At 37.4% G+C, this 22,426-nt stretch overlaps 1 protein-coding gene across 6 annotated transcripts; it reads right to left on the bottom strand.

Moving 5' to 3' along the window:
* Positions 1-1,304: 1,304 nt before the first annotated feature.
* LOC120744303 (immunoglobulin lambda-1 light chain-like) lies at positions 1,305-21,665 on the bottom strand. Of its 6 annotated transcripts, none has more exons than XM_040048604.1 (4): positions 21,518-21,665; positions 21,107-21,434; positions 2,517-2,548; positions 1,305-1,819 (listed from the first exon to the last, which is right to left on the bottom strand). In XM_040048604.1, the coding sequence occupies exons 1-4, from the start codon at positions 21,648-21,650 to the stop codon at positions 1,497-1,499; spliced, it is 816 nt and encodes a 271-aa protein (XP_039904538.1). In that variant the 5' UTR covers positions 21,651-21,665; the 3' UTR covers positions 1,305-1,496. The 6 variants fall into 6 exon arrangements, with proteins under 6 accessions (XP_039904538.1, XP_039904546.1, XP_039904560.1 ...); XM_040048612.1 differs by lacking the exon at positions 21,107-21,434 and adding an exon at positions 9,757-10,079 and having other exon boundaries at positions 2,517-2,550; XM_040048626.1 differs by lacking the exons at positions 21,107-21,434; positions 21,518-21,665 and adding exons at positions 15,159-15,484; positions 15,572-15,686 and having other exon boundaries at positions 2,517-2,550.
* Positions 21,666-22,426: the final 761 nt, after the last annotated feature.

Here is a 22,426-nt window from a genome sequence, read left to right as displayed (position 1 = left end):
ATTACATCATCATAATATTGTTTTTCTTTTGTCTTCATTTATTTCTTTATTAGCATCATAGTGTGTATATATAGACTGAAACATATAAACAGAATAATTGGAAAAATATACCAAGGCCTCCAGAAACACAAAGGGAATAATACCTACATTAAAACAAAAAAAGAAGTAGACATACAAATAACAAAGGAGAATTTATCTTCTATGTGGGTGACACACAAGCTCAACAGACTAGAGAGAATTTGGTTAGAAAAAATTGAATTTGTGTCTTTGTTACACCTTAAAAGCAATGTGAGTCACAGGAGCAGGAGGCAATGTGGTCACATGAATGACACCCACTCACAAAATCTTTGGACATGAAAGTTCAAATATTTTGGGACGATACATGTTTAACTCTAAGAAAGGAAATAGGTGGCAAAATCCCTGTAGATCCCATGATGCTGTATCTTGGAGTAATTAAAGGGTATATAAAGGATATCTTTATGAGAGGATGGGTTTCTTGCAAAGGTCTAAAGGAGACGCCTTTTCACAAAAGTGGAAGGAATGGATTGCATTCATGTGTCATGGTCCTGAGTCTTCTGCACAGTGTTTTGTGTTTTTCATTCAACTTCTGTTCTTGTTAGATATTACCGACTGGTTATATGTAATGGTTTTAATGTTCAATGCAAAACAACAAATGACAGCAGAAAGATGCAGAAAGGTTTAGTTTCATAACTGGACTTCATTAGTGTTCTTTAACAGTAAGTTAGGTTTAGGCAAACATCGTACCGTGCTCAGCTGTCTCTGAATGATCAAAGGATATGAACTGAAACATTTCCATTAAAAACAGCAGGTCCATTTTATTTTACAGGGAGCCTATTTGCCATTTCCTAATGTTGTAAACCTGCTCAACATTTGGCAATAAAACCCATTCTGATTCTGATTCTGATTTACTTGAGTTACTAAGACCTGCAGGTGCATCCTGGAAACGAAGAAACAGAAGCACAGAGAGGCGATGCTTCACTAACCGAGAGTGAAGATACATTTGCAAATCTACAACCAACATTTTAAACCAGTAACACTTGCCTTCTCTCTTACTCATGAATAAATATTAAATGATGCTCTCTAGTGGTCAAATGTTACTTAGTCTGTATGTCAGAATATACTTGTGTTTTAATTATGGGAGCAACAAAATTGAAAATTTAGTGCTTATAAGTGTTGTTTTCCTCGGTGCGCCCCTCTCTAAAATTTAAGAGTTCATTTCAATCACCTTACATTTATGTTGGTGCAAAACAGTGGCACAATTTCCCATTTATTCACAACAAAACACATTTTTAAATCAATGCTTTTATTAATTTAATGCAAAACATGAATTCCTGAAAATACTTGTTAAAAACCAGCAAATGAATACATGACTTAAACCTTTTGCATTATTCTGATTTCTAACACGTAACGACTGTAATGAGCAAACAGCACAAGCAGTAAAGAAGCAGATTTTAAATGCACATTCTGATCCTCGACTACTCAGTGGGACATTCTGACTTCTTGATGGTTTTCTCTGAAGTCTGTGAGCCCAAAGACACTTTACATGTATAAACCTTATCCATGTTCCAGTCTGATGTCTGGATGGTCAGAGAGCTGCTGATCTGGTAAGTCTGGTCTGGTCTCTGAACAGCAGTGCTGGTAGAGATCCCACTGCTCACTGGACTCCCAGCAGCCAACCAGCTCACATCTGCAAAAGGCACAGACTGACTGGACAGACAGACCAGAGAAGCTGTGTCGGACTGGAGCTCAGCACTGGACGGAGGGAAGACTGTCAGGACAGGAGGAGGGAGGCTGGAGCCTGAAAATACATGAAGAACATTCACAAAACAAAAAAAGAAAAATAAAAGAAAGAAGGAAATTGGAAATGAAGTCATAACCAGAAGAAATCAAGAAGAGTCAATATGGAATAAACATAACATTTGTTATGAAGTTAGAAGAAAACAAAACTATTGTACAATACAAAAATATATGGATCCAACATATTGTTTGAATTTCTTTTTATATTTTTACCAAATAAAATATGAGTAGTTACTGTTTAACTTTCCATGTCAGATGTCTTTGATTTAATTCTACACGTTTCTGCATAACATGTCAGCTAATGTGGGTAATTTTCTTTCACGTCAAAGAAAAGTGTACGGCCAGGCTCTAATCACTTCAAAGTAATTTTGAACTTTAGTAACAGTGTTAACAACTATTGAAGAAAGAGAAAACGGGCCTATGTATGTTTTTGAAATACTAGCCTAAACATAAATCAAAAGCAATAAGAACAGAAAAACAACATATTTCACACCATTTTCATAGAACTGGTTTGACACCATTTCACATTTTTTAAACATGTCATTCATGTCTCCTGTATATGAGACAACCTGAAACTATTTCAGATTCTACAAAATCGTAAAAAAATTATGCTGAACAAGAAACATATTGAACTAAGTAGTCATCAGCAGATTTTTGCAAAATCTCTCTTGTTTTATGATCAGTTAAAAAGTACTTACTTGTCACAATCAGCTTGGTGCCTTGTCCGAATACCACAGTGATTCAGTTTGTATACATGGCTGTACAAAAACCTCCTGACTGTCACTGATGAGGGGAGAGGAACTGAAACATCCTGCTGAGGCCAACTTTCACTGTCAACATCTCATTCACTTCATCTGTTTGTGTTTTATAACTGTGTCTCTCTCTGTGTAGTCATGTTTATTCCTTCATGTCACTTGTTTTGTGCAAGGTTTAATAAAGTCCTCATTATTGGCCAGCATTAGTCAGAGCTGTACTGTCTCTCAATAACATTTTGGCCACAGTCTGCTTCTCTATGAACCAGCTTTCTTGGGAGAGTCTTCCCATGTCTAACAGGAACTCACTGCAGAGTCTCCTGTCTCTGAATGATTGATAATAGACTTGAAATCAGTGTTTGGTCAGGATTTAGATATTAATCTGTCTGAGGAGAATCCTGCTGAAAATGCAGTTGACCTGTGAGAATGATGAAATCTCAGAACTGAGAACTGGTTACTTGGGTCAACACTGAATCCCCACCTCTCAGAAAATAAAAACAGATTAAATAATTTTATTTAATGTTTTTTGTCTTGTACAGGCTATAAAATGAAGTAGACATGTTCTAACATGTAGGATCCACCATGTTAGAGCAGATAAAAGAGAGCAAATGGTCGCACAGTGTTTGACAACCATGTCTTACAAAGAAATCAAAAGTTGTCCTAACATTTCTTCATTTCCATTTTTATAAATGTGTTTCTGATTAATCCAAATTAAGTTTCTTTAAATTTTCTCAATCTAGAAGCTCTAATCAGAGTTTAGTGTAGCCTTAATTTTAATAGCTGCATCTTATTAACGTTCTTATTAAGTATTAAGTGTTAAACAAAGTGTAACAGTGATCAAATTTGTGTAATCTAAATACTATTACATTTACTCTAACTATTTTTAATAATGAAGGTTTAAAATAATTTTTTAAAAATTAGATAGCTGTTGTTTAATAACGGGTTATTTGAAGGTTATATGTTACCTAGAGTTTTCTTGATGGGACTGTCTTCAAGTAAAAGATTCAAAGAAAGCAAAAATAATGTTGAGGAAATTTTTTCCCACAATGTAAATAACTGATATGGAATCATCAGCAGAGTCATCCCATGTCTGACAGTAATGCACTGCTCCTGTTTCTGTCCGCTTGATATTTTAGTGATAATCAATAATTCATTAGGATGTAGAGTTGAATCTGTCTGCATCTTGTTTCAAAGCTGTGTGAGCTCTCAGAATAGTGAAATCTTAAAGCATACAGAGGAAGCCCTCCAGGAACTTGTTTATAGCAGCTAACAGAATTCCTATCATCTCTCTCAATGTTGCAGTTGACAACAGCTTGTTGACCTGAAGAAACTGTGTGGACAGCAGCCGTCTGGGTCAACGCTATCACTGCATCAACATCTGCCAGTCACTTTCTTAATTCTTCATCCTCTTCTGTAGAGCTAGCTAGATTCTGTAGTACCTGAAGACACCTGCACTCCTTCCAGCCTTTAGCATAAATGTTATAAATGAACCAAAAGCAACAATTCTGTTTTGAAAATGTAAGGAGTAGAAAGTAGATATATTTGTGTTAAGAAGTACAGCTCTGGGGATAGAGGTTCGAAAGCCAAGTAAGCTGCCATAATGACTTTGACAAATGCTGCAGCTCGTCTTCTGACCCGAACCAATAGACGTGAACATATTTCTCCAGTGCTTGCCTATCTTCACTGGCTCACTGTTCACTTCAGAATTGATTTTAAAATTTTATTGTTGACTTACAAAGCCCTGAATTGGATATTTGTCTGACCTCTTACAGCCTTATGTGCCCTCTAGATCTTGTTGATCAAATAATCTTTTGCTTTTAGCCATACCAATGTCAAGGTTGGTTCACAGAGGCGATCGAGCATTTGGGGTTGTAACGCCTAAACTGTGATATAATCTACACCAGGGATAGGCAACTGCAGGCCTCGACGGCCAGTGTCCTGCAGGTTTTAGATATCACCCTGGGTCAACACACTTGAATCTAGTGATGCACGAATCATGAACGAATCGTTCAATACTCGATTCACAAGCCCAACTGACTCACTGACTCATCCCTGTTGCTGTTAGCAGCAATGTATCTAGCTTATAATTAAAATTGTGGAGAAAAACACAACATCCAGTATCTTTACAAAAAAAAATTCTGCTCTGAACTGGAAGAAAAAACCCTGAGTAGAAGCTCCTCAGTTCACAGTAGCATTGCTCTGCTAACATGCTAACAGCACATTTGAGCTACTCACCCCCTCCCTTCCTGTGCTGAATCGTAGTGATGGCCCGCTTGAAGCTGACGCTCCGGAGCGTGTGTCGAAAAAAACAACACACTGGTTCAGAAGCACTGTGTCGAGGCTTGCTTCGTTTGGCAAAAGTCACGTGACCAGTGACGTCCGAAGCTTCATTACGCACGTAACTGCTTCGGTACCTGATTCAAACGGATATAAGGAAGTGAATCATCCACGGGATTCTTGGAGTGTGTTGATGGTGACAGATAGCGACGAGGTGATCATTCCACTGACAGATATGGAGCCAGCGAGGAAGAGAGGACGTTCTGGCGTGTGGGAATATTTTGAGTTGATTTTGCTCAATTCATTTTATCTGCCGAAGTGAAAAACTTGAAATGTCCAAAATCATGTTTTCATAATGTAAATATCATTACAGCATATGACTTTACGAACACTTCCATGTGAATTAAAGCTAATGAAGACTACAAAAATGTATTTGACACTATACGTACATTACATTGCTACACAGTTTAGAAAATCATTTTGTTTATTGTTTTTAGGTGATAGTCTGCAGGACCCAGGAATACCTGCATATGTACCAACTTGCAGTGTAGTTCCTGCACTCCACAGCCTCTTCTGTTCCATGCAAGTGGATTTTCTCCAGGGCAGGAGAAACTATTTCTAAGAAAAGAAACAGACTCAGCCAGCGCACAGTAACACTAATCCTCTTTTTAAATGTAAATAACAAAAGGGCTACCTTACATAGATCATGTTTTTACTTTGCAAGTTCTTGATTAGGGGAGGGTTTTGATTATCGCTTTTCTGATTACAATCCATGCTAAATTGAATAAAGTGATATTGATTCATTAAAATCCCGTGTCGATTTGTCAATTAACGTTATTATGCCTGAAACGCCAGCATCTCAGGTTAAACCTCACAACATGTCGTCAAACACCATACAGCTAAAACAGTAACTGGGAGCAGGTTTACGGATTCTGCATACAAACGTAAACACAGAGCGCGGACCCGACGCGTCAGAGTCAGATTTTGGTGTGTCGTTGGGTCCGCGCTGTGTTTGCCTCTTTTTTTTTTTCGCTGGCTTCTGCAGCTGCAGGTTTCATAACTCTCTGTTTACATCTCTAATTAAGTCTCACATGTGTCAGCTTTCTTTTAATAGATACGAAATTATGGATATATACTGTTAAATGATCAGAATTGTAATATTTCTGACTGAGGCAAAACTTTCCAGATTCCAATCAAATTGAATCAGATCCTGTATCGAATCAAAATGATTCTACAAATCAGTGACGATGCAGCCGTACTCAGCTCCCTAAGCATTTTCCCTTTCCAGTTCACAATCAATCCCACCCCTAGGTCAAAAATATGTATAGGACAATTGGCCTAATCTAATATTTTGTATGAACTTGTCCAGCTGTCCAGTGATTAAACGACAAGTAGATGGAGGCAGGACTTCACAGCAGGGGCATACTCCATAATGTGCTGTGCATTCTCATATGTATATTATATATATTGCTCACTTATTGTATTTACCAACATCAAGGAGTTATGAGCAAAGAAAGGCCACACCATAGTGCATGTTTAAATAGGGAAAGCTTATTGATCAAAATGTATTACGCAAATACGCATTACATTTTTTTCAGCCCCCCAATCGAGAAAACAAAACCAATTACATGTTCAAAGCAACGGAACGGTGGCCCAATATCAGAGAGAACTCCACTCTTGAGTGAGCAGTGATGATTGAGCAGTCCGTTTTATTTTGCAGATTCAAGCTGCTCTTCAAAATTTTCACCACCAGATGTCACCGGAGAGGACTGTGTTGAAAAGCTTCGAGTAATGAACCGTTTTTCAATACAAGCTTCAGTGCTTCGGAAAGCTTCATTTGGCCATCACTACTGAATCGTAAGCTTAAGCGAATCACTCAGGACTCGCTCACCCCCTCCCTCCTGTGCTGAATCATAGAGCGAACGAATCACTCAGTCACTCACTCACCCCCTCCCTCCTGTGCTGAATCGTAAACGTAAGCGAATCACTCACTCACTCACTCACCCCCTCCCTCCTGGCTCACAGCTTCTTTTTCCTCTTGGTTGGCAACCAATGTTAAGGCGCATTACCGCGCCCTGGCTCACAGCTCAGTGGACATTTAGATGAGAAAATATATATTTAATACATTTAAGGAAAATGCTAATAAAATAAAAATAAACAAAATAAATGTTTATTAAGCAATTTTGATAGGAAATTAATTAATTTTAGAAATGTTTTTGGTCTTTTGGTCTATAAAATAGTTGGTTTTTTTTTTTTTTTAGAATCATTCATCTTAGCAGTAGGATTTACATGAAAAGAGAAACAAATTAAGTTTGAGTGAAAATGTACATTTTTTGCACTCTCTGGTCAACTGACTCAGTGAATCACATGACTCAAAAAAGCTGATTCACTTTGGTGAGTGACTCATTAAAACTCGATTCAGTAAAAAGAATCAAATTTACCATCACTACTTGAATCAAATGATTAGTTCATTACCAGCCCTCTGGAAAACTTCAAAACATGTTGAGGAGGTCATTTAGCAATTTGAATCAGCCGTATTGGATCATGGACACATCTAAAACCTGCAGGACACTGATACTCGAGGCCTGGAGTTGCCTACCCCTGATCTACCCTTACACATCAGACAGGCTCCTACTGTCAATCTTTTAAAATCTCATCTTAAAACACTTTTGTATTCATTGGCTTTTAATACAGTAAGAGAGTTATTTGATATTTATTTGGTGTTTGGTACTAACATTATAAGTTACTAGTTATTTTGTATTTTTATACAGCAATCTGGTTAATTGCTGTTGTAATTAAATGTGCTATATGAATTTAAAAAAAGAAACTAATGTTTAGACCATCTAACATAATTCAACCATTTCTCTGTGTTGCAGCTGAGAACACCTTCTTTGCCGAGAGTGGACAGCAGGTATCTGAATAAACACTAACACTGCATTAGCATCTGCCAGCAAACACAGAAAGAACATGAGTGAAATGTCTTTCTCCAAAAAGATGGGTTATGAAACAGATGAGAAGAACACTCTCATCTGAATTGGTCTTTTGTCAACTTGTGAAAAAAATGAGCATTAAAAAGCAGAAGTATCAGTGAGGAGGTTTTTGTCACAGTGTAAATCACTGTGATACAGCAGAGTTAGAGCTGTCAAATGTCTTACAGTAATAGACTGCAGAGTCTCCCTCCTCCACATTTTTGATGATCAAACGATAATCTTTTGTTGACTGATGAGTGGATGTGAATTTTGGAGCAGAGAACCCAGAGCCATAGGTTGGAGAACTAGAGCTATGATAAAAATACAGCACAAACTGAGGAACTCCTCCTGGAATCTGTTTATACCAAAAGACAATGTTATCAATAGTCCCCAGGTTACAGTCCATGGTGGCTGTCTCTCCTTTCCTCACTGATAAAACAGGAGGTTTCTGTGTCAGCACCGTCACACCACTCACACCTGCAAACAACATGAAGACATGGAGTCAAGAGAAACACAAACATTTATGAATCCAACAAATAACTACTGATCTGAAATATAAATGAGGTTCCATACATGTTAGAGCAGTGACGAGAGCACAGAGAGTCACCAGCATGTTGTCACTGTGTGTTGAGATTTGTAACTTGGAAAGTGATAGAACTGCTTCTGTAGGATGAGGAGAGGAGGTGTGAACCATTAAATATGACACTGAAACTCAGAGACTGACAGGAGGAGGAGCTAAACCTGCAGAGTGTGTGATGTTTTGGGTAACTTGTCTTTAGTAAAGGGTAATTCAGTTTTTGTATTAATAATTATTGCTGATAGTGATGTCTCCCTCCTCTCCCTTAAAATTGTGGTGTTATATTTTATTATTATAAGTTGGTTTCTATGTTCTTAAGATTTATTATTGATCCTTTAACCATTACCAGTTTTTATATTTATATTTGGACAAAAACAGAGCAGAACCCCACTAACTGTTACAATTAATTGTTATAATTAGTCAACAAACAAAATGCATAACCTTTTGTGTAACGTCACATGAAACCAGAGTGGTTAGAGTTAGGAGAACATTTTATAAAATGTTACGTCATTAATGAATATTGAACAACTGAACAAAGAGTTCAAATACAGATTACTGTGATACAGACATTTTATTATAGTTTCTCTCATCTACATCTTGAGAGTTAAACAATCGGATTATCACTGTGACACATATTATTGCAAACTGATGAAACTGAGCACCACTGTTACTAACACTCAGGATGTAACTCTTCTAATCCTGGTGCACAATGCTGGTGGTGAATATCTGTTTGCACACAGGTGAGTACAAAAAGGTACTCACAGACATACACCATTGATTGTCTGCTGCCTCTAAACATATTGTGATTTGTCGGTCTTGTGTGCCGCTCAGTAACATTCATTATTTATTGTTTACTGTTACTTATGCTTATGTTGGTTGTTGCTGTGGTTTCCATACTGTGTTGTTCTCTTTTTGCTTGTTTTTTTTTCCCAGCAGGTGATCAAGCAGGTTTTTAGTGTCTCTTCTCTCTGTCTCTCTGTTTTTCTTTCCCTCTGCTTCTCTTGAGCCTCTTCCCAACTTCTGTTTTCTTTGTCTTTCCTATCTCCTGGTTGTGTCAGTTTCATCAGTTGAGTCTGATGTCTATTAAAGTTATATTACCTATAGATAACAGCATACAGTATTGGTCTCCTGTTTTGTATATCATTATTTGAGTAGTTTTGACTGAATAGTCCCCTCTTGGCTTTTGTCATGATTTTCCTGATTAATATAACAATAAAAAAAACAAAACAAATAACACAGTATTTGAAGGTGGTGGGGTTTCAGTGTGTTTGTTGAAGGTGTCTTTTATCAGGATACCAAAAAGCTTAAAAAAGCAGAAGTATCTGTGTGGAGGTTTTTGTCACAGAGTAAATCACTGTGATACCCCACTATCAGCAGAGTCATCCCATGTCTTACAGTAATAGACTGCAGAGTCTCCCTCCTCCACATTCTTGATGATCAAACGATAATCTGTTGTTGACTGATGAGTGGATGTGAATTTTGGAGAGGAGAACCCAGAACCATAGGTTGGAGAACTCCAGCCATGATAAAAGGACACCATAAACTGAGGACTTCCTCCTGGAATCTGTTTATACCACCGAGCAGCATTAGTAACAGTCCCCAGGTTACAGTCCATGGTGGCTGTCTCTCCTTTCCTCACTGATAAAACAGGAGGCTTCTGTGTCAGCACTGTCACACCACTCACACCTGCAAACATCAAGAAGACATGGAATCAAGAGAAACACACTGACATTTAAATCTAACATGAGATCTATTCTTCAGTATATTTTAGACTCTTTACATGTTAGAGCAGTGATGAGAGCACAGAGAGTCACCAGCATGTTGTCAGTGTGTTTTGGGAATGGATTTGTAATTTGGGAAGAGATTTGACTCCTTCTGTAGAATGAGGAGAGGAGGTGTGAACCATTAAATATGTCACTGAAACTCAGAGAGACTGACAGGAGGAGGAGCACTGGATTTCCCCCCCCCTTTCTCTAACCTGTATTATTAACATTATTTTCATAAACACTGATGTTGGTAATGTCTTGTTTTTTTCTTCTTCATTTTCCCTTTATTCGTTTCTTTTTTGTTTGTTTGTTTATTTGATTGTTGTTTTGAATTTTATAATGGTTTCTATCGCTACATCTAAAATGAGACAGGATTATAGTATATAGTTATATTTTATACTTAAACTTGTGCTTTATTCAAAAAAATAAGCCTTGATGTGAATTTTGCTAAATTTGAATGTATCACCATCTAGAGAACACTGTTAGATATTCTTAATGATGCTGAGGTTCTTGTATATCTACCTCACTAAACGTTACGTTAGTGACTACAAAAGTCTACAAAATGACAGTAATGATATTAGCATTATTTGCAGCAACATTACATTTTCAGCTTAAAAGTTCCCAACTATGAAAAACCATTAAGAACATCCAGTGTGAGTATTGCATCAAGTCAGTTAAACTTCTGGTCTGATCAGTCAAGTAGCAGAGGTTTGTTAGATTGTTAATCAATTTCAGCTGCTTTAGTCTTAATGCAATCAACAACAGGTGCACAACACAGGCAATGATGAAAGAACAATCAAAACAAATGATTTTACACGTGGAAGTCACTGGCATCTTCTCCTTTTACTTTTTCTGCATGTTTCTTCACTACTTTTGTATTTGGCTATGGTCAGTGTCTTAGCTGGTAGAATGAAGAAAAACCTGGACTCCAAATCCTCCAGTACGGCGGAGGAGTGTGTGTCTCTGGTCCAGTGGATTCCAGGTTCCTACTGATGCAAGACAATACTCATGAGGAGAGAGCATACAGGAACTTCCTGAAGACCAAGTGAACTGTAAAGGAGTAGAGTTGAGAGTAGAGCTGCAGTAAAGATTAGTTACAGAGCTGGACTCAATTTAGTTTATTTTGTTATGAGAAGTTCATAGACCAAACCAAAGAAGTAAACTGCCTTTAATTTACCAAATTATAGTGAAATGCAGCCTGAAAATATAATAATATAAATCACATTTTATAGTCAGGGAAAGTTCCACGTAATGTTACAGAGAGCTGACACGACTTCATTTGCATTAAGTTATAAAAGATACCGAGACCTGCAGATGTATCCTGGACAGGAAGAGAGGGAGGAGGAGAGATGTGATGCTTCATTAACTGAGTGTGAAGATTTGCAAATTTACAACCGATGTTTTAAACCAGTGTCACCTTTCCCTTTGAGTTTTCAAGCAGAATGGTGTAATGATACTCTCCAGTCTACAAATATGGAAAAACAGGCATTTTCAGAGCATTTCTTTAGAATTAAACAGTTAAATGTGGTTACACATTGATTATGTTCTCATATCTTCACCTTACTAAAATGCAACAATTTCAGGTTAGTCATTCTGAATTTATGTTAGTGGCTACTTTGAAAGTGTATTCTTGCTCACTAAAAAAGTAAAACAAATGTTGCATAGCCAATGCTTTTATTGATATATGAAAAATAGCAGTTTCTCTGAATATCTGCAAATAAACACATGACTTAAACATTTTGCTTTACTGTGATTTCTAACATGTATCATATCAAATTATAACAAATTTATGTGTATAGCACATTTAAAGACCAAAGTACACCAAAGTGCTTCCCAGTAATACCATAACACAGATAAAATCACAATATAAAAAATATAAATTACAGATATAAAATAATTACATAATGTAAATGCAGAGCCGGATGAAAATCACTCTAATTAGCCTCGGATGCTAGGTTAAACAAGTAAGTTTTTAGACATGATTTAAAAGATTGAATAGAATCAGATGCGCAAACGTCAAGAGGAAGATTATTCCATAATTTGGGTGCGGCAACAGCAAAGGCACGGTCTCCTCTAGTCTTCAGCTGAGATCTAGGTTGCACTAAGAGCAGTTGACCCGATGATCTTCGTGCTCTCTAAGGGCTATACTGACAGAGGAGATCAGCTAAGTAATTTGGCGCCCTATTATTTCGAATTTTATAAGTAAACAACAAGATCTTAAAATCAAATCGATATTTAATAGGAAGCCAGTGTAAGTTGGCTAGAACGGGGCTAGAACTTCAACATGTTTTGAAGTTCTCCAGGGCTGGTAATGAACTAATCATTTAATTAACCCACCGGGCCTCGAGTCCTGGAGTTCGACGCCCCTGGGTGTGTACCTGTACCTCAGGTGGCAGAGCAGGTCAGCCACTAACCAGAAGGTGGTTCGATCCCAGGCTGCTCCAGTCTGCATGCCAAATATCCTTGGGCACGATACTAACCCCATGTTGCTCTCCGATGCGTCCATCGCAGTGTGAATGTGTATGAATGGTAGATACTTACGAGCACTTAAGAGCTCAGAAGAAAGTGTTCGTGTGAATGGGTGAATGAATTAGTTGTATAAAGTCCTTTGAGTGCTCAGAAAGAGTACAAAAGCGCTATATAAGAACAATTTACCCCTGGTCTATTGTGTCAGCTGTTTCCTCATGTGTTTCCACTTCCCCTAATCTCCCTTCTTTATATTTAGTCTGTGTGTGTCCTTTCAGTCTTTGTCGGATCATCTGTGTTACCTCCCTGCAGGTATTCATAGTTACCATATCATAGTTGTCTTAGTCCATTCATAGTTCCTCTGTCTCATCTCTGTCTCAGTTATTTCAGTTCTTCCAGTTTAGGTTTTCATTTAGCTCTCGGCCCTGTTTGCCTTCGTTTGAGTTCATGTTATCAGCCACAGAAAATGCTTGCCTTTTGTTTACCCCTGAGTTCCATATCCCTTTGTGTCTTCACTTGCGTCCATTCAACAAACACACCGGCATAACCGACATAACCTGCCATGACAATTACATTTATTGGCAATAGTTTGTTGTAAAATAATCCCATTCAACACAATTCTAGAACTGTATTGTATTCTTTTTTTTCTTTTTATTTATCAGTCATCAATAATAAAGTATGTTTTGTTAGGGGAATGCCACCTCCTCCAGTTCCTGCACACCTGGAGCCAATTGCAGGCAATCAAGCCAGAGTGATTTAAGCCTCACGCTGACATTCATTCACCCCCAATTTGTCATCAACCTCATGACAAAACCGTCTTCTAATTATCACACCCGGTGTTGTAAATAAAACCCCTTTTGACTGCACAGCTATCTATATTAATTATTTACTACAATATTAATCATGAATTTGTACAAATGATAGAAAAATATATACATTAATAATACAATAACTACAATCAATCACACCATCAGGATTACCAAAATCATGTTTAATCCCCATGTCTGACAAAAATAATGTTCTTGAAAAGTGGTTGTAAAAGTATCAAACATTTACTAGTGTCCTTATCCTCACCTTTCTACATTTTCCTTCTGCCTTTATAAATATGTTTGTGATCACTACTAAATGTAAATGAAGATGGTCTAACTTCAGTATAGCTTTGGATTTTTGTTTAACTGCATGTTAACAACACTTCAGTTAAACTGCAGTTAGAATGTAACAGTTAGACCTGTGAGTAGTGTCTATAAAATGTCTGTTACAATTTCTTGCTTTTGCTGTAGCCCATCTGCTTCAAGGTCAGATGGGCTTTCAAAGATGCTCAGTTTGAACTTCAGCAGTCTTATGCCTGCATGCCTAAATGCTTTGAGTTGCTGCTGATGTGAAATGCTGGTTAGATATTTGGATGACTGTGGCGAGCAGTGGAAGAGGCATAATTAATAAAGTGGTTGCTGAATGTAGTGTGACTTTACTGGTGTATAGGAATTTCTTTCACTCATGTATTAATCATGTTATTGTAATGCCTTGGTGCCACTGGATTTTAACATGTCTGACACTCATACTTAAGACAAATGGTAGGGGGTGTAGTAAGGATGTTGGGGGAAACAGGAAATCCAGAGGACCAGTCTTTTGTCTCTTCGAGGACTCTGGGAAGTAGCAAGGGAGTGTGAACCTTAAGGTGTGAAACAGCTGTGTACTGCCTTTTGTTCCTGGAGAGAGCCATGCTAGACTCAGAGAGACTCTGCTGACCGTCTGTCCCGCGGACATGCAGGGGCTCCATCAAGCTTGGTTGTCTGTTGTCTTTGTGTGTTTGGACTAAAGAATGTTAGCTACCGCTCACTGCTCGTCTGCAGGCTTTATTTAAGTGGAAAACTTCCACCTGGACTATACTGTTATGTGTTTTCTTTGTCTGTTTTCTCATGCATAGAGTTTGACAAGTATTATTTTGCTCTTCTCCATTTCATCAGTTATGTAAAGTTTCAAAGACATTCTTCACATTTCATTTTGGTTCTATATTAAGCTTACACTCTGCAGAACTCTTTCAATGATCAGTAATATTTTGAGGGGGAAAAAAAACAAAAAAATCATTTTGATGACTCTGTAGTGTAGTCAAAGTTTTACATTCATTCATCACAGAGTTTAAATAATTGACTGACTATTGATGTTTTGACAAATGTGAAACAGTTTCATTGTTGAAGTGTCTTTTGCACAGATGAGTCTGTGTTATTAAGTGTCCTAACTGTTCTGAGACGAGCATGCACAGTGGGCTTTTCTGCTGTGAGAACTGCACCAAATTGATTGAGAGAACATGTAATTTGGTTTATCTGATCATTTGTGAATTTGTTTCACTGTTTTCCTTTTTATATTTTTAATTAAAGAACAAAAACTAGAAATCCAGTATTTAAAAACACAGTATCTGAAGGTGGTGCGTTTTCTTTAGAATTTTCTTGATGGATCTATAATCTGTAAGTGATAGTCTGAAAAAGCAGAAGTACTAATGAGGAGGTTTTTGTCACAGCCTGAATCACTGTGATACGGGTGCAGAAGGAGAGTCATCATATGTCTGACAGTAATACACTGCAGAGTCTCCTGTCTCTGCTCGCTTGATAATGAACTGGTAATCAATGTTTGATGAGGATTTAGAGTTGAACTTGTCTGAAGAGAATCCTGTTCCAAATTCAAGTGAGCTGCTAGAATGAAGAAATCTTAGAACATATTGAGGAGCCTCTTCATGAACTTGTTTATACCATCTAACATAATTCCCATCATATCTCTCTATGTTGCAGTTGAGAACAGCTTGTTGACCTGGAGAAACTGTGTGGACAGCAGGTGTCTGGGTCAACACGATCACTGCATCAACATCTGCCAGGAAACACAGAAAAATCTGTAGGTAAAAGTTTAACTCTAAATATGGAATAAAAAAAAATAGGAATGAGAAGAAGATCTTACATGTTAGAGCAGTGATGAGAGTGCAGAGGGTCCACAGCATGTTGTCAGTGTGAGGTGTAAATGATCTTTACTGTTCAGCTGAGATGTGAGTAAGATTGTGAGAAGAGATACTGGAGCTTATAAAGACACAGAGGAAACCAAAGGAGGAGGAGGTTCAACAAAATTACTTTCATTCATAGATCAAATGATTTATGAGGAGTTTCACATTTCACATGTTTCTGATTCATACAGTGGGGCAAAAAAGTATTTAGTCAGCCACCGATTGTGCAAGTTCCCCTACTTAAAATGATGACAGAGGTCAGTAATTTGCACCAGAGGTACACTTCAACTGTGAGAGACAGAATGTGAAAAAAAAATCCATGAATTCACATGGTAGGATTTGTAAAGAATTTATTCGTAAATTAGGGTGGAAAATAAGTATTTGGTCACCTCAAACAAGGAAAATCTCTGGCTCTCACAGACCTGTAACGTCTTCTGTAAGAAGCTTTTCTGTCCCCCACTCGTTACCTGTATGAATGGCACCTGTTTGAACTCATCATCTGTATAAAAGACACCTGTCCACAGCCTCAAACAGTCAGACTCCAAACTCCGCCATGGCCAAGACCAAAGAGCTTTCGAAGGACACCAGGAAAAGTATTGTAGACCTGCACCAGACTGGGAAGAGTGAATCTACAATAGGCAAGCAGCTTGGTGTGAAAAAATCAACTGTGGGAGCAATCATCAGAAAATGGAAGACATACAAGACCACTGATAATCTCCCTCGATCTGGGGCTCCACGCAAGATCTCATCCCGTGGGGTCAAAATGATCATGAGAACGGTGAGCAAAGATCCCAGAACCACACGGGGGGACCTGGTGAATGACCTGCAGAGAGCTGGGACCAAAGTAACAAAGGTCACCATCAGTAACACACTACAACGGCAGGGAATCAAATCCCGCAGTGCCAGACGTGTTCCGCTGCTGAAGCCAGTGCATGTCCAGGCCCGTCTGAAGTTTGCCAGAGAGCACATGGATGATACAGCAGAGGATTGGGAGAATGTCATGTGGTCAGATGAAACCAAAGTAGAACTTTTTGGTATAAACTCAACTCGTCGTGTTTGGAGGAAGAAGAATACTGAGTTGCATCCCAAGAACACCATACCTACTGTGAAGCATGGGGGTGGAAACATCATGCTATGGGGCTGTTTTTTCTGCCAAGGGGACAGGACGACTGATCCGTGTTAAGGACAGAATGAATGGGGCCATGTATCGTGAGATTTTGAGCCAAAACCTCCTTCCATCAGTGAGAACTTTGAAGATGAAACGAGGCTGGGTCTTCCAACATGACAATGATCCAAAACACACCGCCCGGGCAACAAAGGAGTGGCTCCGTGAGAAGCATTTGAAAGTCCTGGAGTGGCCTAGCCAGTCTCCAGACCTCAACCCCATAGAAAATCTGTGGCGGGAGTTGAAAGTCCGTGTTGCTCGGCGACAGCCCCAAAACATCACTGCTCTCAAGAAGATCTGCATGGAGGAATGGGCCAAAATACCAGCTACTGTGTGTGCACATCTGGTAAAGACCTATAGTAAACGTTTGACCTCTGTTATTGCCAACAAAGGTTATGTTACAAAGTATTGAGTTGTATTTTTGTTATTGACCAAATACTTATTTTCCACCCTGATTTACGAATAAATTCTTTACAAATCCTACCATGTGAATTCATGGATTTTTTTTTCACATTCTGTCTCTCACAGTTGAAATGTACCTCTGGTGCAAATTACTGACCTCTGTCATCATTTTAAGTGGGGGAACTTGCACAATTGGTGGCTGACTAAATACTTTTTTGCCCCACTGTATTCATCATTTACACTCATGTTTGTCATAAGAAACTACTCTTGAAAAAAGTTGTTGTAAAAGAAACAAATGTTTATCACTGATGTCTTTATGCGCACACGTTACATTTTCTTTCTACCCACAGGTGTTTATGATTGATTACCAACTAAACTTTAATTTAGCTGCATTTAAAACTTCAATATAAAACGTTTGTCTCAAGAGCTGACAGTTCTTCATTTACATGTATCTATTTTACACAACCTCATTGTGTAACAAACACTATCCTTTTAGTCTGATTATTGCCACATGTGCTGCGGCTGGAATGTAACAGTAATCAGTTTTTTTTACCACTATAGACTAGTATACATCAAATGTATATTATTAAAACAAATCACATACAGCAGCATACACATTTTTGTGTTTGTTAGCATTGTGTGTATGATCATTTGTGTTGTTGTAGATGAATGTGCATATTGCTGAAATTCCTTGCTTATTTGTACGCTCAGTGATAAATGTTAAAATGAGTCACAAAAAAGTAATTCAGTGTTTATTTCAGTTTTTTTCTCGCATTGGCTCAGTTCTCATCAAAACACTTTGTACTTTTGTCAGTCACAACTCTAGATTGATCACTTTCCTGAATAGTCCATCACTGAATTAATGTTTTCAATCAAATTACTTCAAACTGAATATTTTTGATGACTTGATCTTCAGGGATGGTGAAAACTTTGTATTCATTCATCACAGACCTGAGGTGACTGACTGTTCATGTTTTGGAAAAGGTTTCAAGCTGGTCGGTTATTTGTTATTGTTATTGTTAATTTATTTCAAACATGTAAACAATATACAGGGTACATTTAGTAAAGAAAATAAGACGGAAAAAAATATTATGCAAGAGTCGATACATTTCAATATTGCTCGGTCTGATTCATTTACACGTTGAAAGGGAGTGGGAAGTAGTACACACTTATTTAATCCTACCCCTTTGCTATAAGTTATCAGTTAATATTTAGTCAGCTTCGTTCCTATCACATCATGAAATTTTTTAAATAGAGACATTCACTTAATTTCAATATTTTCCCTTTCTTTATATTTCGAGAAGATCATATTTTTATAACTCTTTTTGATCTTTCTTAATAGCTCTTTTATTTTAACATGGACCAGTCTCAAAAAGCACAAGTAATAGTGAGTACATTTTGTCCCAGCTGGATCACTGTGATACTTACTCATTATTATCATGTCATCATGTGTGTCAGTAATACACTGCAGAGTCTCCTGTCTCTGCCTGTTTAATTATGAAGTGGTAATCAATGAAGCTTATAAAGACACAGAGGAGAGCAGAACTGAAAGAGGAGTTTCAAAAAAAACAGCCTTCTTTTATAAAAGACTTAAATTACCGATGTCAATAATTTATAATTTCATACAGTGAACATTGCCTATATATGAGCATTATTATTTCAATCTCAATGATTTCACATAATCTCCTTTGTATTTGCTCTTCAAAAACTGATATAAATGACTTAATCAGTGTATATGTCATGGTACTGGGTCTGCGACTCAGTATTTGTGTTTCAAGTTTTGGATTTACATTCTTTGATTACTGTTGTTCATGATTTTGGTTTCCTTTTAAGTTCTCAGTGATCTTAGTTCTCCCTCCCTTAGTGTTCATCTCAGCCTGTGTTTAGTGTCTGCCTCCATGTTTTCTTTCTGCCGTTCCTGTGTTCCTCGTTTCCTGTCAAGTCTCCCTCGTCTCTGTGTTCATTCATCTCCGTTGTCTCCCCAGTCAGTCATGTCTCCCTGTGAGTGTTAGTTACTCTTGTCTCTGTGCTCCATATTTGCTCTGTCTCCGCAGTCAGTCGGATTTTTGTGTCAAGTCTGTATCTCTGTGCCGTCTCCTGCTTCCTGTTTTACTTTGATAGTCTTGCATCCTTTCTTAATATTTCCAGTTTTGCTTCCTTCACGTCCGGTTATGTGTGATTGCTCCCAGATCCCTGTGTATTTAGGCCATCTGTTTTCCTCTGTCTATTGTTATGTTGTACCATTATATGTCCTCATTGCTATGTGTTTTCTCTGTGGCTCCTGATAACTTCTAGCTCTGTGTTTTTCTAATTTCCAGTTTTTTTTTCTCCATTGTAATATTCCAGGTTTCTGTCACAGCATATAAACCTACAGTTTTCAGCTTAACCTTTTGTTTGAGTCCTGCATTTGGGTCCTAATCCTGCCTGTCACAGCCATAACATGACATTACATGGTTTATTATAATAATAATAATAATAATAATAATAATAATAATAATAATAATAATAATAATAATAATGTATACTTTATTGATACCCATGGGGAAATTCCTCTCTGCATTTAACCCATTCACTCAGTGAAGCAGTATATTCCTCTTTCATAACTACAAATTAGATACACTGATACATAGATAGATTAATTATCTAAAAAAATGAAAAAAAATAGAAATACACAAACACAGAGAAATTCACTTATCTGTATATGTTTAAATTCTCTTTCTACCTCATTAACCCTTTAAAGGCGGTCAGAGCGGGCACGCTCTGTTTTGCGTAACTATTTGTAAATCCCGGTAGCTCTGCAACCACGTAAGCTAGCGCAATAATTTTTTTTACATATGAAACCGGAGGAGTTGTAGTTACATCTTATGCCATCAGCTTGTCCTAAGTCACAGTTTCCTTCCACATATAGGTTTGCAAAAACTGGATAAAAAGCACTTGCAGAAACAAAAACATAATATTCCAGAAACACGCTTTGCCAATCCGATCAGCTGTTTGTAACACTTTCTATGTCCATCAGCACGAACTATCGCATGTCCTCCATGTCCTGCCCGAAACCGGAAGTGACATCATTTTGTGGAAATGTAGTTTTTTACCATCAGGGCCTTATGAGCCTATACTGGTGTTTTTAAAAGTTATGTTTAACTTTATGACTTTCTGTGTCGTTTCTGGGAAGCTTAGGACTCATATTGCACTGCTGGAAATACTTATTTTGATGCATATGCTGTTTTTTTTGTAAAATTTGCATTATAATATTTAATTTCGTTTTCCCTGCAGTATATAAAAATTGGTGTATTTCAAAAATAAAACTATGAAGACACTTAAAATAAATTTCCTGTGGTGGGAAACTATTTTGTGCAACTTTTTTACAGTTTTGAGGGATAAGCCTCTTAAATTTCTGTAACTAGAAATATATGTTAAAAAAAAAAAAAACGATTTTAAATTTTTTTGTAGTTTATTGCACTTTTTTGCAATGTATGTAATTACTATGCACTTAATGCAGACATATTATTAAAATCAACTTGAAATGCTCCCAAAAATGGCACTACAACATGTAAAGATATAATATAACCTCTGGTGGACTTGGTTCCATGGTAGGTCTTAAAGGGTTAACATGCTTCTTCTCTCTGCAACTAAAGGCTACAGCTTGGAATCTGATTAGAATTAACATGTTGACAATGTTTTTGATCAAACATATTTTACACCACAATAATATTAAAAGCTGATGGTGTGAGGTTTTATGAGTGAATGATGTGTGTATATTTGGTGCTTTGTTTATTTAAAGTGAAAGTGCAAATGAAAGAAATGCAATGAATACATTTAACAGAGCAATGTTTAAGAACTAATTGTGTGCCTTTGGTGCACTGAGTTTGTGCACAAAAAGCAGAACTAATAGTGAGGAAGTTTTTGTCACACTGTAAATCACTGTGATGTGTACTCATTAACAGAGCTGTCCCATGTCTTACAGTAATAGACTGCAGAGTCTCCCTCCTCCACATTTTTAATGATCAAACGATAATCTGTTGTTGACTGATGAGTACATGTGAATTTTGGAGAGGAGAATCCAGAGCCATAGTTTGGAGAACTCCAGCCATGATAAAACCTCAGTACATACTGAGGAACTCCTCCTGGAATCTGTTTATACCACCAAGCAGCATAGTAAATAACAGTCCCCAGGTTACAGTCCATGGTGGCTGTCTCTCCTTTCCTCACTGACACAACAGGAGGTTTCTGTGTCACCACCGTCACACCACTCACACCTGTAAACATCAAGAAGACATGCAGTCAAGAGAAACACACTGACATTAAAATATATGTGTGCAATATAAGTCAGAGTGTTTACATGTTAGAGCAGTGATGAGAGCACAGAGAGTCACCAGCATGATGTCGACTTGAACTAAGAACTGATTTCGAGAAAAGTCGCTGGAGGAGCCATTTAATGCAAGTATCAGGAGGAGGAGCTGTGTCTCCTCCATTCTCCCTATTACATCATCATAATATTGTTTTTCTTTTGTCTTCATTTATTTCTTTATTAGCATCATAGTGTATATATATAGACTGAAACATATAAACAGAATAATTGGAAAAATATACCAAGGCCTCCAGAAACACAAAGGGAATAATACCTACATTAAAACAAAAAACTAGACATACAAATAACAAAGGAGAATTTATCTTATATGTGGGTGACACACAAGCTCAACAGACTGGAGAGAATTTGGTTAGAAAAAATTGAATTTGTGTCTTTGTTACACCTTAAAAGCAATGTGAGTCACAGCAGCAGGAGGCAATGTGGTCACATGAATGACACCCACTCACAAAATCTTTGGACATGAAAGTTCAAATATTTTGGGACGATACATGTTTAACTCTAAGAAAGGAAATAGGTGGCAAAATCCCTGTAGATCCCATGATGCTGTATCTTGGAGTAATTAAAGAGGATGTTGTGGTAAAAAAAAAAAAAAAAAAAAAAGGCTCATTGTTGGTAACAAAAAAATAGCTTAAAGAATGTGTATAAAACGATATCTTTGTGAGTAGGATGAGTTTTTGGCAAAAGACTAAAGGAGACGCCTTTTCACAAAGTGGAAGAAATGGATTGCCTTCATGTGTCATGGTCCTGGGTCTTCTGCACAGTGTTTTGTGTTTTTCATTCAACTTCTGTTATTGTTATTGAAAGGCTTAGTTTCATAACTGGACTTCATTAATGTTCTTTAACAGTAAGTTAGGTTTAGGCAAACATCGTACCGTGCTC

This window comes from Simochromis diagramma, unplaced genomic scaffold, assembly GCF_900408965.1.
Source record: "Simochromis diagramma unplaced genomic scaffold, fSimDia1.1 OVJJ01000321.1, whole genome shotgun sequence".
NCBI lineage: Eukaryota > Metazoa > Chordata > Actinopteri > Cichliformes > Cichlidae > Simochromis > Simochromis diagramma.
Note: the sequence above shows the minus strand (reverse complement) of the source record. Positions and strands in the feature narration are given on the sequence as shown.